Source organism: Pseudopodoces humilis, chromosome 2 (genome assembly GCF_049639895.1).
Source record: "Pseudopodoces humilis isolate 2021_Gansu_Grassland_sample_001 chromosome 2, ASM4963989v1, whole genome shotgun sequence".
NCBI classification, from domain to species: domain Eukaryota; kingdom Metazoa; phylum Chordata; class Aves; order Passeriformes; family Paridae; genus Pseudopodoces; species Pseudopodoces humilis.
Window position 1 is genome coordinate 72,613,879 of NC_142201.1, and position 16,811 is coordinate 72,630,689.

Genomic DNA, 16,811 nt, shown 5'->3' on the forward strand with positions numbered 1-16,811 from the left:
AATCATTCTTGCTCACAGATTGGTAGAGTACTAAACCTTGACATGAAAGTACATGGCAGACAATACAGAATGCCTTTCAGTACAAATGCAAAACCAAACACATTTAGGACTCCCTAATGCACACAGGTTGTTTATTTAACAGGTCAGATAAATCCAACCCATTGCTGCAACATCCTTTTGTAAAACTGAGTTTGTGTAGGTATATTTTCTAGAAAGATACATTTTTAGAGGACTTTATCAAAGAGTAGGAAGTGGAATAGAATAGTAAAATTTTAAAGTACAATTTTACACAGCTCGGGTAGAAAAAAAAACAAGAACAACATCCATAGATGCAAATTCTGAGTTTCCTTAAATGTTACCCCTTTTCTACAGTAGTGCTTTTCAAACTAGAATCTTTGTGATTATTTTTCTCTCCATCCTTGCTCCATCGCATAAATACCTAAAACATTTGCATATGAATTTTAAGTTGACACAACAGCTTCTGTATATCTAAAAATATCTGACATTGTAGTTTTTGGTCAATGGGGCAACCTCTACAACCTTTTACATTCTCTCTAATGTTAGTAATTATGCATATGGCTACACTCCCTTCACCTGCAATATAAAATGCTTAATCTAGTCAGAAAAAAAAAAAATTATATACTTGTAAAGGTGACCTCTCAGTTTATGCCTTACTGAAATTGTTATAAAGAGAAAAAAAAAACCAAAAAAACCCAAACACATCCTACTTTTCATCTTATCTGCTGGAAACAGAAAAACAACATACACAGCATCCGAAGCTGTGAAATCAAATGATAGAAAAGTTCATGGAATATGGATACTTGCTAGTGAGGTTATTTCCACAAGGAAACCCTAGACTAGCATCCACAATAGCTCCTTTCAGTATAAAGTCAATATTTTTTTCCACTGTTCTATTAAAAGAACAAATCAAATAACTGGCAAATTTCCAAGTACTACTACGTCAGTACCAGTAGGCCAAAATTTGCTACTTCTTGAGCTTTTCTAACAAAACTTTTAATCAAGAAATGGTGAATGCTGGGAAGAAAACCAGGGTCTTCTTGTAATTCCAGTACATTAACTCAAGACTTTGGAGAGCTTTGGCAAACAGCTACAGGAAAATTGTTTTACATTTCTGTAAGAAAAAAACAAACGTGCTCTTTATTCCACCTGAAATTGAAGATAATAGGCAGAAAAAAGATACAGCTCTGTACATCCACTTACAGCTCTCATACAAGTATCTTACACATACAAAGATGAAAAGAGGTCAGTGCTCAACATTCCTCTTTTTCCCAATGAAACTGAATTCTAAATGGAAGCTGAACACTTTTGCAAAATGTAAGCCAATTACAAATACCACACATTTTTTACAAGTGTCTTTTTATACAGGTATAAAGTACATCTATGACTTTACAGAAACTACAACTTCAATTCCCACCAAAATGCAATTACTTTTAAGTGATCTTACCTCTCCATCTTCAGTAAAAACTATTTTTGTGTTAACTTTAAATTTCTTCTTCAATATTTTTTTGGCTTCTTGGGTCTTAGTTGTCTTTTTCTTCATCTTTGATTTCGACGTGGCCTGCATAAAAGAAAGTAAGTTTTCCTATGTTTTTTACTAGTCATAGAGTATATATTTCAAACTTTCCTGAAAGTAATTAGATGTATTAAAATTTAATTCCTAAAACGTGTAAGACTAATTTCCAGTAAAAATCAGCCAGCAAACCTTGTCATGAAAGCGTTTGAAGCAGGCCATATAATCAGAAATTCATTTACTCTGATAAAAAATTTAGTATAATTTAAATCCTGTCAGCACCAGGACACCTGGCCCATTCAGATCTCACTAAACTTTAAGGGACAAGGACACTAGATTCATCAGCTTATGCTTCTAGAAAGCCTCATCAGACAAGAAATACAGTATAAATGACTTGAAGCCATTAACTACAACTGATCAGATACTAATTTCATCTCACTTGTCATCACACTGTCCCCAGGCACTGCAATAAACCAGTTTGAGCTATCTCTGTGTCAATAATGCCACAAGTGGCCACACAAGAATATTCCTACCTCATGACTTTTGTCTCTTGCAGAACATCCAGTAGGTGATTACCAAACTTAGGAAAGTACCATTTAAATATCGCAAAAGTTACTAGCATCATAAAAGAAAGTAGGGAAAAGAAAGGGAAAAGAGACACCAGAGCAACCAGTGAACGAATCCACAGAAATCCACAGGAATTGTGAAATCTGCAGATGGCCTATATAAGTTTCCCCAAGGCACTCATATGGTAGCAACATCACGGAACTAAAGAATGTGGAGATCCACCACCCCCAACTCCTCTTCCGAGAACTCTCCTTTCAAAAACAAAGATGTGTTCCAACATCTACCAGGGCACAATACACAGAGGACATTTTAAGCAGTAACTGACATTGTAAAATCTATTTTATAGGAAAAAATGTTCTGAAGGAATATGTGGAGACTCCATAGAAGGCCCACAACTCATTCATCATCCCTTAAAGACTGCAATCTCTCCACTACCCAGGAAAAAGTGCCTGAAAAACAATCACTAAACTGTCTAAACTTCTAATAAATAACAGAAAGCAGTCAAAGCACCCAGAAAGAAAAAGGAAAAACTGAACTTTTTCTCACTTTCATATTTTATTTTGGCCATTTTAATCAGTTTTCATGTTCTATACAAAATCCACTATAAAAGGAAGCAAAAAAACATTAACTCAGAAAGTCACTGTCACTATGGTCAGCACACTAATGCACTGAAATATGAACTATAAAAGAGAAAAATTACAGTCCTTCTAACAGGAAAAATGGCTTGTGACAGCTACTGCACTGTGATATCAAGTAATGACCATATCTATTATAGAAAATAGTAACTGTAGCAGCACTTTTGTCCTCAGTATTGTCAAACAATTTTTGCTGCACTTTGCAGCTAGCACTGGTTAGGTACATCTATAACAGCCCAGAAAGCTGCGCTACTCCCTCATTACTGCTGCTTATCCTACAAACAGAAATTGTTTCAGAATCTGCATTACCATAAAACCCTTACCTCAAAATACAGACTACTTAGTAAAACAACAGGAGCTGTCCAGAGGAAGAATTTAAAGAGAGATGTATTTCAAGGTGAATACTATTCACTACCACAGCATTTTCTTTCAGCAGCTGCTTTTGGTTTTCTTTTTTTATTAAACAGTCCTTTATTTCTGGACTGCCAATATTATTGGTATCAGCATAACATGCTACTATAAAAAAAAAATACTGTAAGATTGAAATTGGTACAACAGTATTTTGCAAAATTATATTTAACTGTGAATTTCAGCTGTTTACATTTCTTGGTTTAAAAGGTTTTCCCAGCTAAGAAACACAAATATCCAATGAGCTGTCTTTACATGCACACATAGGCAACATTTCCAGTTGTACCTTGTTCCCCCTCCTTCCTCTGAGTTTGATACTGCCAAGTTGTGTGGGAGAAAATGGAACAGTGCAAATTTCCAAACAAATAGAAGGAACAAGAGGAGGAGAAGAAAAAAATGGGAATCTAAACTCCCTCATTATAGATTCAAAAAGCATAGTGTAAGGTCAGTGGGTGAATTTGGTAGATTTATAATATTGCTTGTGTAGCATTACACAAAGGGATTAAAATTTTAAAAAACCTGCAGAAAAAAGCATGAGTATAAAACACTACACACTCTCTAGATAATTAAACTGTGGGTTTTACTAGGATTCTGCATTGGGTTTTCATGGCCAGCTTTTGGTACAGGGGGGGACTACAAGGGTGGCTTCTGTGAGAAGCTGCCAGAAGCTTTCCTCATGTCCAGCAGGGTCAATGCCAGCTGGCTCCAAGATGAATGTGTTGCTGGCCAAGGCTGGGCCCATCAGAAGCGATGGTAAAGCCTCTGTGATAACATATTTAAGAAGAAGAGAAAAAAAATTATGGCACAGATGTAACTGTAGCCAGAGAAGAGCAGCGAGAACATGTGGGAGGAACAGCCCTGCAGACACCAAGGTCAAAGCTGAAGGAGGGGCAGGAGGTGCTCCAGGCACCAGAGCAGAGATTCCCCTGCAGCCCCTGGCACAGCCCCTGGTGACGCAGTCGTGCCCCTGCAGCCCCTGGAGGACCATGGAGATGCAGAAATCCACCTGGAGCCCATGGAGGAGATCCACACCAGAGCAGGGGGATGCCTGACAGAGGGCTGGGAACCCATGGGAGGCCAGGAACAGGCTCCTGGCAGGGAGCTGCAGATCCATGGAGAGAGGAGCCCATGTTGGAACAGGTTCCCTGGTAGGACTTGTGACCTACGCTGGAGCAGCCTGTCCTTGAAGGCCTGACCCACACTGCAGCAGTTCATAGACAACTGTTGCCCATGGGACGGATTCATGTTGGACAAATTCACGGAGAACTGTCTCCCATGGGAGGGACCCCACAGTGGAGCAAGGGAAGGACTCCCTTCCCTAAGCAGTGGCAGGATAGATGAACTGACCACAGTCCCCACTCCCTGTCTCCCTGTGCCACTGGGAAGGAAGAGGTAGAACTGAGAAGGAGAGGTGAAGAGAAGGTGTTTTAAAGGGCTGGTTTTACTACACATTATCCTGCTCTGATTTTGTTAACAATAACTTCAATTAATATCTCTAATTTAGGTCTGTTTTGCCTGTGATGGTATTTGGTGAATGATCTCTCCTGGTCCTTAGCTCAACCCATGAACCCCTCATTATGTTTTCTCTCCCCTGCCTAGCTGTAGAAGGGTGTGATAGAGAGGCTTTGGTGGGTGCCAGGCATCCAGTCAGGGTCAACCCACTACCCTGGTAATTTAGCTTTCTGAGCACACTTCAAAGTTGATGGCTATCAAGGCTCCTTCAGCTTCAGAGACAGTCCCCTGACTGACTCATAGTTTAAGACCAGATGGGCTCAGCTATCAAAACATTTTCATCACAGAAGTAGGCAGAATTTTCCAAACTACAGGACTTCAGTATTCAGCAGTAGAAGAAGGGACCTTTGGTGTGTTAGGGCACTGGTTTCTGACATACCTTCCCTGTTCCAAGGGGGAGTCCAGGATCAGCCATGGAGTGTATAGTCCTGGGGCAACCATGGGTACCCATACATGCTGCTTTGGTTCCCTTCTGAGGATCTCTCACATTTTTCTGGAGCCCCTACATAATCCTAAAGTGTCTCTCTTCTGTCACTTAACCCTCTCCCTCCATGTGTCTCCAGTAGCATCTTTCAGGGGATCCATTCCCCACATTCCAAGAGCCTCTTGCCCTATACTTCCTGCCTTGGTGGTTGCTGCTTTATATTGAACATAGCTGTGCCAGACGTTTCTCCAAGTAGCTTAAGTCTTGATGCAGGATGGGTTGTTTAAATCCATCTCAGTTCATGGTCTCCTCCACCATGATACCCTGTGACCCCCTCACCAAATTTCTCCTGCCACTGCCTGTCTTTGCTTTGACCTCACATTTGAACAGCTACATTGAAACATCAATGTCCTATCTAGCAGGACCCTGATTCATCCATTTTAAAAGTGAAACACCACTGGATATGAGACCTCAGGCTTCCCTAATTTAAGGGAATCCCTAACCCTTGATTCTGCTTACTCATTTCCCATTTTCATCTTTTCTACTAGGAGATACCTGAGCACAGACAAGTGGCAGGCTGACATTCTCTACTGCTTCTCTTCTTCACAAGGAGTTCACCACAGTAGCAGGCACCACCAGCTGCTGGAGGCTGCCAGAAAATCCCCACACCATCTGATAACCTTAAATTCTGTAGAGAATACAAAGGTAGCAGAAGTAATCTCTGCCCATTAAACAGCTGGAATCTGGGGTCATGGACTTTGCAGGTAGAAGTACCACCCCATCAGCAGATATAAGTGAATGGAGGGTTTCTGCTGACAAGACCCTGTTCCTAGTGCCACAGCAAGCCATAGGCCCGGGCATTTTAAAGTGAGCTGAGAGGGAACAGCTGCTGTCTGCACAGATGGGATCATCGCAGGTCCTGCTCAACTACTATTTACCTCAGTAAATCCCTTTCCAAAGCTGAATTATTCCATCAGATAATGCACTGATCCAAACAAAACAGCATGAGTGATCTGGGCACAGGTTTTCACACTGCCTTTAAGATATTAAAGGAATTCTGCATTTGAACTCAAGTTGCTAACACTAGTTTAAGCACCAGCTGCTGCACACACCTCTCTCTGTCAATGAGAAGAGGTTATCTGCTGCTCATCAGCAGGTACATTTTGCCCTATGCTCAACACAACAGGCCTCCAAATATCTTCTTTTCTTCAATAAAGATGTGGCAATAGTTAAAGTGATTAAACAAGACCAGAGCAATAATTAGCCTCTTTAAAATGATATATAACACTTAAACATTAAAAGTTAAGAGTCACTCAAGTTCATCAAAAAATCCATAAAATGTAGGATCAGCTGCAGGCTTGGGGGATTTTCTACTGTTACTAATCTAAAGCCAAAATTTCTTTTTCCTTTTGTAGATGCCAGATGGCTTGCTGGATTATTTCATGAGTAACAATAAAAACTAGCTCTTAGAAGCACAGAAAATGCAAACATTTTGATATAGAATCACTAACAATATAGCTAATATGCAAGTTCTTTTCCATTTTTCTCAAGAAGGACTGGGCTTTTGATTTCTGGCTTAAACATCCAATATTCTTAAGCTGAATCAACAACAAAATGTTTTCTGAATGATAAGACACTGATGAAAGATACTGACAAGTTTAAGAAATCAGATTTACTATTTTTCCAGTTATAGTATTTTCCTGAAGAGACAGGGCACAGAAACACAGCTGTCAGTAAATTTTGTTATTGTAATATGTCACATTTTTTCCTATTAATATTTTAATAATTTTAAAAGTCAATAGATGGACTTGAGCATGTAATCCTCAGTAACTCAGGATCAAACAGCAGTACCTTACCATAACCAAGACAAAACATACGTGCTTTGACCATCCGAGCGTTACTCATCATCAACTTAAAGTTATTTTGTTTCTAACTATAATTTTCTCTTTAATTTGAACTCAACACACACTTGAAAGCAAGCACAGAATGCTCACTACAAAAGCTGTCTACAGACATTATTGTGGCAGGGTAAAGTATTGCATCATAAAATATCAGTAGAAAAAAAAAAAGTTAGAATCAATTCTCCAGTACTGTAAGCTAAAACAAGCATTACTGCATTTCTAAAGGGTTTGTGGGCTTTTCTTCTCCCTCTTCCTTGTATCATACAAAATGGTGCTGTACCTGGAAATATTTTCCAGTCTCCCCCCACATCATTACATTACTTTACCAAGAAGCTAACAGTAACTGCCTCTGAGAAACAAAAATCAACGTGGGACTCAATTTCACAGACTTGTTTCATATTTCTTCAAGAAACTGCCCACAAGAGGAGCAAGTATTACCACACTTGCAGTATCATCAAGTACATTGGTCCCTCTGTCGAGCTACCACGTTCAGATTCGAATGTCATTCCCCACAGAAGGCTTGCAGACCGAAGCTACCAAACCTTAGGCAAAGAAGAGGACTTTTTGTGCCATGGAAAGCACAGAGATGGTTTTCATCCAGCATGCACCACAGAACTTTGAAAAGACTAACTAACATCCAGTCACTACTCTAAAACTGCCTAACCATAAAGCATTACCTCCCAACCACATAAATTTTCCAAATTCAGACTACAAGGCTTTGATTACCTATCACGGAGAGAGAGGAATTTAGAGGGGAGAGAAGTTTTTACTTCGGAAAAATATCTAAAATATCACAGAAGCAGCAGTGAGTTACAAACTTCACTCCTTCACTCCTCACACATAATTACTAAATTACTAAAGGTACTAATGGTAAGACAGATAAGACAGAAAACATCAAGAGAAGCAAAATAGTCAGACTCTACTTCAAGCACCTACAAAACGCTAAACACCAAAAAACTTCCTCTTGATAATACCATTTGATTCCTATTGAGTATAGAGGACCCAAGAGGCAAAAATCCTTGTGGTTCACAACCACAAGGGGATGCAAGGATGCTGCTTTTCTTCATGATCTTTGGTAACTAGGTGGTCTTTATTTTGATTTCCTGTCCACTTCTCTAAATGACAGTTATTTCTGTCCTTCCTAATTTCTGTCCTTCCTAATTTCTGCTGACTACTCATGAATCATGGCCAACTTTGCACTGCTGTGAACATCAGAACAAGCCAAAGCCACTAAGAAGCAGCAGGGCAAAGCTGCTTCTAACAGAAGAATTCCTTCAATCTTCCCTAGGAAAACAAGCTTCTTTAGTTAGCCTGTGTTGTTCTACTTTTTATGTAATACAAGCGTAGCAAATTTTGCTTGGGTGAAGTATTCTAAGTTTTTACTTTTTAATTAAATGTTAAAAATTAGGAAGCTTAAATTCACAGACACTATTCAAACAACTTGCATATCATTAGTATATATCACTGAGGACAGCTTTTACCACAGCAGTTGTGAAAATCTGGAAATAGGTAGACATACTCAAAAGAAAAAAACAACACTCCTTACATGTTTTCTATTTGCTTCTCTATGAACTCTTACAGCACACTAATCAAGTATGAAGATCAACATGACCTTCAATTTTTCAAGCAGTGGCTTAAATTAAAAGGCTGGACTGATGGAGGTCTTGTTGGTTTGGAGTATTTTTTCTTCAAGGTGTTAGTACATGTGTTATTTTGTGGTTTTTTCAACTAGTATCATGCAAGATTTCAAGCAAGATACTGTAAAAGCAAGAAGCTAAAGTTACTGGTTGATAATTCTTTACATAATATCATCATCTGATCAGGGAAATTCTAGACATCTAAATTACTTACTACATCTACTAATTATTTCCTTTCTAAACCTAGTGAAATAATGCTGATTTTAAAAAGAGACCATTTTATAGACGAGAAAAACATCAAGAACTGCATATGGCTTTTACAGTAGCAGTTATGAAGGAAAGATCCAGGTTAGTATTCAAAAGAAAAACAGCATTCTTAGCATAAAGAATAGCATAGACATGAATCACTTCAAAATCACAGCAACAGTAGAAACAGAAGTAGTGTAAATTACAAAACATTCTAATAACCACTATTCAGTACTGCTAACTGCATGTTGTGACTTAACCTCAGCCAGCAACAAACCACAATGCAGCCACTCACTCACTCACTCCCTCTGCAGCAAGAGGGGGAGAAAATCAAGAACTGTAGAAATGAAAAAGCTCCTGGGCTGAGATAAAGACAACTTAACAGCTAAAGCAAAGGCTTTGCATGCAAGCAAAGCAAACAGAAGAATAAATTCACCATTTCCCATGGTGAATTGGGAATGGCAGGTGTTCAGCCATCTCCAGGAGAGAAGGGCTCCACCACACCTAATGGTGACTTGGGAAGATGAACACCATTATTCCGAATGTCCCAAGCCCTTCCTTCCTCTTCCCCCAGCTTTATATGCTGAGCATGGTGTCAGATGGTCTGGAATGCCCCTTGGATTAGCTGGGGTCAGCTGTCCTGGCTGTGTGCCCTCCCAATCCCTTGTGCACCCTCAGCCTCCTCACTAGTTGGGTGAGGTGAGGAGCAGAAAAGCCTTGGCTCTGTGAAAACTCTGCTCAGCAGGAATGAAAACATTCTGCCTGTGTTATCAACAGTTTCCATCACAAATCCAAAACACATCACCATACTCAGTATTATGAAGAAAATTAACTCTATCCCAGCCAAAACCAACACATCACATTATGTTTAGACCACAAGACCAGCAGCTCGCCACACTACTGCGTTCCAGTTAAAATTGCCTTTCAGATCAAAGAAAGAGACCCAGATGAAACAAACCACAGCAAAGACAGACCTGTACTATGGCACTCATACATGATGGTTTTGACTACTCTCACAAGAGATTAAATCTGAATCCAACTTTCATTACGGTTTTGTATTTGGGCGTAAGAGTCTGCTGAGAATAGATTTCTTACTATATACTACTATTCTCCAAAACAGATAAAATTAAGCCAGGAAAGTTGAAAATAACTAAATTTAAGATTAAAATTTCAGTGTTAAACATAAATAATGCAATAAAATGCAGGAGGTAGGAAAAGAAAACCTTGCCACTTGCTAAAACAACTGGACTATTCTGCAATATATTTACATTATGAACTTGGCACTGTGTTAAGACAGGAATTTGCTACCATTCCTTCTATTTAAAAAAGGAATTTATTTAGGAGATTGTTTTACTTGTATAGACTATGACAGCAGAAAAGGAGAAATAGGCACCAGTAAATGGGTCCCTGTCCAGTATTTATCTCTAACCACAGACAAGAGCCAAGCTTAAGTACAGAAATCTTTATTAAACGGTTCTTCAGTGATAAATCTTATTCCCATTCCTGATGCCACATAGCAGCATTTCTCTAGAATACTTCTAAAACACTGAAAACAACTAAAATAATTTCCCACTGAATTGCTAAACTTTTCATAAGAATGAATGCATACTCCATGTGATACGGGACTGCTCATTCCAGTAGCTGGTATCAAGACTTAAAAATGGGACTTTTGGCAAAGGATAAACAGAGATGGAAGATGAAGTTTCTCTGAAAAGCAGGTAAAATGAGCAAATATTAAGAAAAAAAGGTTGATATTGCAACATTTACTGTAATTTATTGAACTTATTTGTGAATTACAACTCAAAATCGTAACTGTTTAAACAATGGTAAAGACAACATTTTCAACAAAAACTATTCTTTCAGGATATTGAGGATTCCATCAGTAGCTCTGCATAGTTCCAACTATGAATTTAGATGTGAGAAAGGATTCTTTTTTTTATCCATACACGCCCATACATCTGCATTCATTTTAAGTTTAATTCTGCTTTAACCACTTCCTCTTGTTTCTTTACAGGTACTTTAGAAATGCCTGGGAACAGTTCCTAATCCTGAAATACAATTCCTTTATCCTCCCAGCAGCATTTAACTGCTAAAAAATTTAAACCAAATCCTGCAAATGTATTTTTTTAAATGCATTTTCACCCCTACATTCATGAGAAAACTTTCATGCTTTCATGTTCTATTACTGAATAATAGAATGTTAATGTTTCACCCTGATATAAAATCCCAGAATACCAGAAGGAACCATGAATGAGCAGCATTGCACAATCAATTTTTCATGCTTTTTCCCTTCCCTATCTTACCCTCTCCCTCTGCTTTTTTCTTTTTATTTTTATATTACATCTTTCCAACTCCTCCACAGAACAGGAAATGCTTTGGTCAAGAGCTAAGCTCCTCCCAGCCCACAAAACAAACATTTGATTCACAGACTATAAATTATGTAATTGTAAATGCAACTCTATCTGTATATGCCAACAAACAGTTTTTGCCATTCATCTGCAAAACCACTGCAGCTCATTTTCCAAATCTTTAAGTATAAGACTATTATACAAGAAATACAGTAAAAAGAAAAAAAAAAAAACCTACATTTTTTATTATACTATCTAACATGAAAAAAATCCACTACTTGAGAAATTTGTGAATTAAAATAATTAGAAAATATCTCACTCTGAAAGATATCTCGATTTAATGCACTGGAACACAGAACTTTTCAGTATAGCTATTGCATTAGGCTGAAAACCTCCATTATCTGTGAGCATAAGAGGCAACAACATTCCTTTCTAAAGCATTAGCCCTTTAGCAACACAAGGCCATCACTTCTCATGCAGCTTATTTAAGTGAGGTATAATAGAGAACACAGAACTATTCATATATTTCATAGGCAAAAACTAAATTAAATTCTAATCAAGTATGCATGACTAAATGAAGATAAAGACATTCCAGCATACTGTAATTCACTCTGTAAATATCAAAGAAGTATACAATAATGATTAATCTCACTAGTAACTGCAGTGCCAGATCAAAGCGCAAAATGCTTTCATTCCACTCCTCTCTGCCATTACGAAGTATGCACCCTTATAAGAAAATCTTCTGGCAAAATCCAACAGAAACACACAGAACCAACAAATTCTCCAGGACCTCTACAGACAAGAAAGTAGATGCAGCATCAATTAACATGCAAATCCCATTATTTTGTTGACTGCTATTTATCCTACCTATTCCAGAGCTTCCATTTTTGCGAGCAAGAAATAAAGATGCTATTTCCAGCACAACTTGGCAAATTAGGAGAGCACGAGCATGTATTTGATATTGGCCCGAATTACTTCAAACCTAGGCATCTCCTGTCCGCCACTTCCAAAAAAAGCCCTAAATCAAACAAAACCACATTCAGCCCAAGCCCCATACCACATTAAGATGGAGTTGAGGAGCTAAGAAAAGAAGCACCTTCATTGCAACTTTTGTTCTATTATGGATCTCCAACAATGATGATGTTGAGGTATTTTCTCAGTTTTCAGCAGGTGAAAGGTTCTGCTTACTCATCCCCCATTGATATTCCACATTAAAGGCCCACACTCAAAATGGGAGTGAAGGGAGACAAGTAGGAAGGGAAAGGGAAGGTTGGCCTTCCCTTAAAGATTAAAAGAATCCTTAAGTCCTGAGGTGTGCTGAGTACATACTATGTTCTGAACCTTATAAATTTTCAGTTTTGCTGGAAATTGCTCCTTCTCTCAAAGGCCACACTTAATATCTTACTGCAAGACAGTTAAATTGAAATATTCTGAGAAATGTAATCACTAGTGATAGAGCCAGAAGGCAATGCTAAGGTGACATTTAATGAACTGATTAATTGGGGACTTTTTTAGTTAAATAAAGATCGTTGCATTTAATGTGACTATTTTCTAGGAGTTAGGACAGTTATTCTAAGGAAAAAGAGGGAAAAAATATTTTTCTGCATAATCCTTAAGGCAGCCAAGGCTTAAATAAATGTCAAAACATAGTTAAAATTATGGCTTAAAAATGCTCTGCAGAAGAAACTTAGATCAAAAGGTGGGATGAGAAGACCAAGCTTTCCTGCTGTTATTCTTTAAGGCTGAAAGCATGTGATGAGCATGACCTTCCTTTCTCTCTGAAAACCTGGCCCCAGGAACACAGTGGCAGCCAAAGCTGAAACTACTCAAAACATTTTGTTTGCTACATTCCCCTGATCTGTCATCAGAAAGTAATAAAAACATTATTTTGCAAAGATAAAAATATACTATCTCAACTCCCTCTCTCCCTTCTGTTGCACAAGCTAAAACCACAACCTATGCCCATTTAATTGCCACCCACAAAAATATTCTCCACAGACTGTGACCACAAATAGGAAAGACTGCAGATGTTTTGAGAAAAAACCCTGAGTTTTGCTCATTTGACCAGAGTGCATTTTTCAGCAGTAATTAGTGTGATAACCAGCACTGTCTTTAAGAGAGCTTTATTCCCTCTTCTGAATGACCCAGATGGCACATTCTCCTCCCCTTCCCCTTCAGAGGCCTCTGAAGGCGATGCTCCTCTCTGTGCACAGGAGCAGACACAAGTGAAGCCATTGCCCTGCCTCCACCCAGACACAGCACTGCTACCGAGAGCAAGCAGAGCAAACACCAGTTGGTCTGAGAGGGTTTATCTTTGAGACAAGGCTTGGTTGAATTTTGCTCCCAGACAAGGAGTGCAGAGCCCAAGTGCACCAGGGGCTCCTCAGTAACCCCACACACCCAGCGAACAGGAGGCCCAGCTGGGGCAAAGGCAGCAGCACCACACACGTGAGGAAAACACCAGGGAACCAGAGGAAAGAACGGGAGATCAGCTGAGGGAATTGCTCACTGCTGGCGAGAGACCCGAGAAGAACAGAGCTGGCTTCTCTCAACCAAATGTCAATCAAGGTTAATCTGAAAAGAGGGAAGTTCTTCACAGCTAAAGGTTGATGCAGAAACCACAATAATAACCAGGAAAAGGTATTTCACTTCTATTATTTCTCTTCTTAAAAATAGGTTGAGTATTCCGACTTCTTTTCCCATGTATTCAATACAGACTTAAAATGCTGCCAGAAGTGGTCCTGCAGTTCTACACAACTCCACACCTGCCCTTTGCTAGCACTGGTCCTTCCTCAAAGGGAAAAGCTGCTGCTCCAAGGATTTAGAACTGGCAGAAAGCTGGCACTAAGACTAGAAGGGCAAAGGAGTTTCCAGCAAAGAGGACATGAAAACTGTCCACTCATTTGGAAGAAAAATTAAGTACTTTTCCCCCCAATTCAGGCATTAAATGATCAGGTAATCCCATTAACACAGAATCTTCTATCAGTTGTGCAATTTTACTTTTTTGAATGAATCTTTCTTACTGGAAAGTAACTGGAATCAAAAACCAAAAAAACTGGAATCTGTTACTGGAAGTAACAGATGATTTAGAAGTGGAAACAGCAATATTTACAAGAAACAGTGAAGGGTAAGGAAATCATGCTACTCCAGACAATGACAGGCCCTCAGACTGAACTCAAAAGGATGCAAAGCAGAAAAACAAGTTTTAGAGGAATGATGGATTACAGAAATGGAAATTGGAATAAGAAATACCTTGCAGACCAAGAATGCCAAAGGCACATTTGCAAAAAAAAGTTTCTTGACTCTTTAGACAAAGGTAATATAACAGGAGAAACTAAATTAACTTTCTGTGGAACATTTAACAAAATCCATACTAAAAAGTAATAACTAAAGTTTAAAAAATGGTCAAGGAGAGTTAAGAGACATCAAGGATTAGAACTGTTACAGTGACTACAACGATCTGTGTTTAAAGACAAATTACTGGGGTGCTACTGATTCTCCTCAGTCAGGCCCATGGTTCTTCTGTGTGCACCCCTAGTTTCTCAGGTCAAGTCAAGATCAATTAGGTTGTGTCAGTTGTTCTGAAAGTGGAACAAACATCTCTCATTAATTCTACACAGTGTCTTAGAGTTTATAGCAGTCAATTAATTGCACTCTAACACTGAATTTCTCCTCCTGAGCTACATATAAAACTTTGCTACCAACTTTTAGGAAAACTTATGTTCCGATTGTCTTATCCGAGCCATAATACTCATATTTTAAAGATCCTTGGAAGAAAGTCAAGCTGAAATCAAATCAGTAATTATTTCTAGAGAAACACACTGGACTTCAGAGATGTTAGGAAATTAACATATTATACTTGTTATAGTTATTTCATCATCATAAATTAACTTTGTATAATATTACACACTCTTTTTCTCCCTTAAATTTAACCACACTAGTTTTGAATAAATGTGGATTTTATATTCTGCATAGACAGAAAAATAAGTCTAGAGGGATAACACATGAACAAATGACTTGTTAGCTATTCACCAGAATATATAGCTTAGACCTAGACATTTCTTGTGCTTACTGAAAATCCATAAATATTTAACAGTGAAGTTTCACAAACCAGAAACAATGGAAATGCATCACTGATTTCAGCAAAAAATACTCTGAACGCACCAAAAGGAAGACACATGGCACTGATCAGTCATCCCTATTCCTCATTTTAACACTAAGGCCAGTACTGCAGGAAAACCACAGAGAAGCACAAAGAGAATAGGAATGGCATTACGACTGGAGCTCTAAGCAGCAGAACCTTCACAAGAAAAGGTTCAACAGCTGGACATGGAAGATATTTTTGCCATCCAAAGAAATGTCTTTAGTCTTCTAAGAGCACAGCGAATTGTTGTGAAGTCTGTTGCAGGACACATTGTGCACCAAGGTCAAGAGCTGGACCAATCCAATCTAAGTAATACAAACTAAACAACACATTCCCATTCCTGAAGTGTTTGCATGAGCACTGTCAAATAAGCTGCAAGTTGCTCGTTTTCAGGCTTAAATTCCATCCTTGCAATTCACAGAACATAGTCTCCTGAGAAATTTCTCTAAATTAAGAAATCTCTCTTGAAAGATTATCTCTTAGCTGGACTTCACTTCTGTACCACTGAAGAATTACCCATTTGAGCCTTAGCTAAGCTCCTGGGCACACACACAAATTGCTACATTGCCTTAAGTGAAGAAGTAAGCTGGAGTCACCAGGCACACCAAAGAAAACAGCCTGAAGCCAGCAAAACAGTGGGGACACAGCAGCTTATGTTAGCACAACTGGACCACTGTAATGAAGTCATGAACCCCACACCCTAGTCTGCCCTACGCTCATTCTCACTCCAGCATGATGGAAAAGCTCACCTTGCTCACCTGGAAACACTTCACACACACTAATTCAAGCAAACTGGTGTACTGAAAAAACACAAGTTTCAGAAGGCAAATTGAAATGGACACAAGAAACGAAAGAAAAAATATGTTTAGGATTATGAATCTGTCATCACTACTTAAAAAAATACGAGGTAGTTGCTGACAGGTCTCCATTAAAAATTAATTTAGATAGCTAGCTTAAGAAATAAGGGAAACACTCATCTCTTTCAAAAAACAACAGTTTCTGAAGCAGTTTCAGAGAATGCACGGGTCATGTGTGGCAGACATTTGTTCAGTTATGAATAATCTGCTTAAAAGTCAAGATTTCCAGGATGATGAAAAATACTTCCCATTTTAAGTGCAAATGTTAAAATGGGAAATAAAACTAATAAACTGCAAGTGTTTTCACTTTGTGCCAAGAGCCACCCAGTGACCACAGCTGGAAGAAACCCAGATGTCACTTCACTTACCCACAATGTCAAGGCAGCTGGAGAGAGTTTTGACAATACAGCAAAAGTTAGGAAAAGCAAGAAAATCAAGAATAGCAGGTCAACTGCCAAAGTGGAAACTGGATTTTAAACAAGTGCGTTCACATTGACACATCTTACCCGAGATTAAACAAAAACATCCTCTTAAAACCTTTCAGCAGAAAGAAAGATTCTACATAAGAAACACTATTGAGTGGGAAGACAACCATGTACTT

General features: G+C 38.6%; 1 protein-coding gene across 1 annotated transcript in view; it reads right to left on the reverse strand.

Moving 5' to 3' along the window:
* Window positions 1-16,811, reverse strand: part of DDX10 (DEAD-box helicase 10) — a 158,604-nt gene that overhangs the window by 59,637 nt on the left and 82,156 nt on the right. Inside the window, exon 14 of the mRNA XM_088051434.1 lies at window positions 1,466-1,579. Coding sequence (XP_087907560.1) covers window positions 1,466-1,579 — 114 coding nt within the window. The remainder of the gene's footprint in view (window positions 1-1,465; window positions 1,580-16,811) is intronic.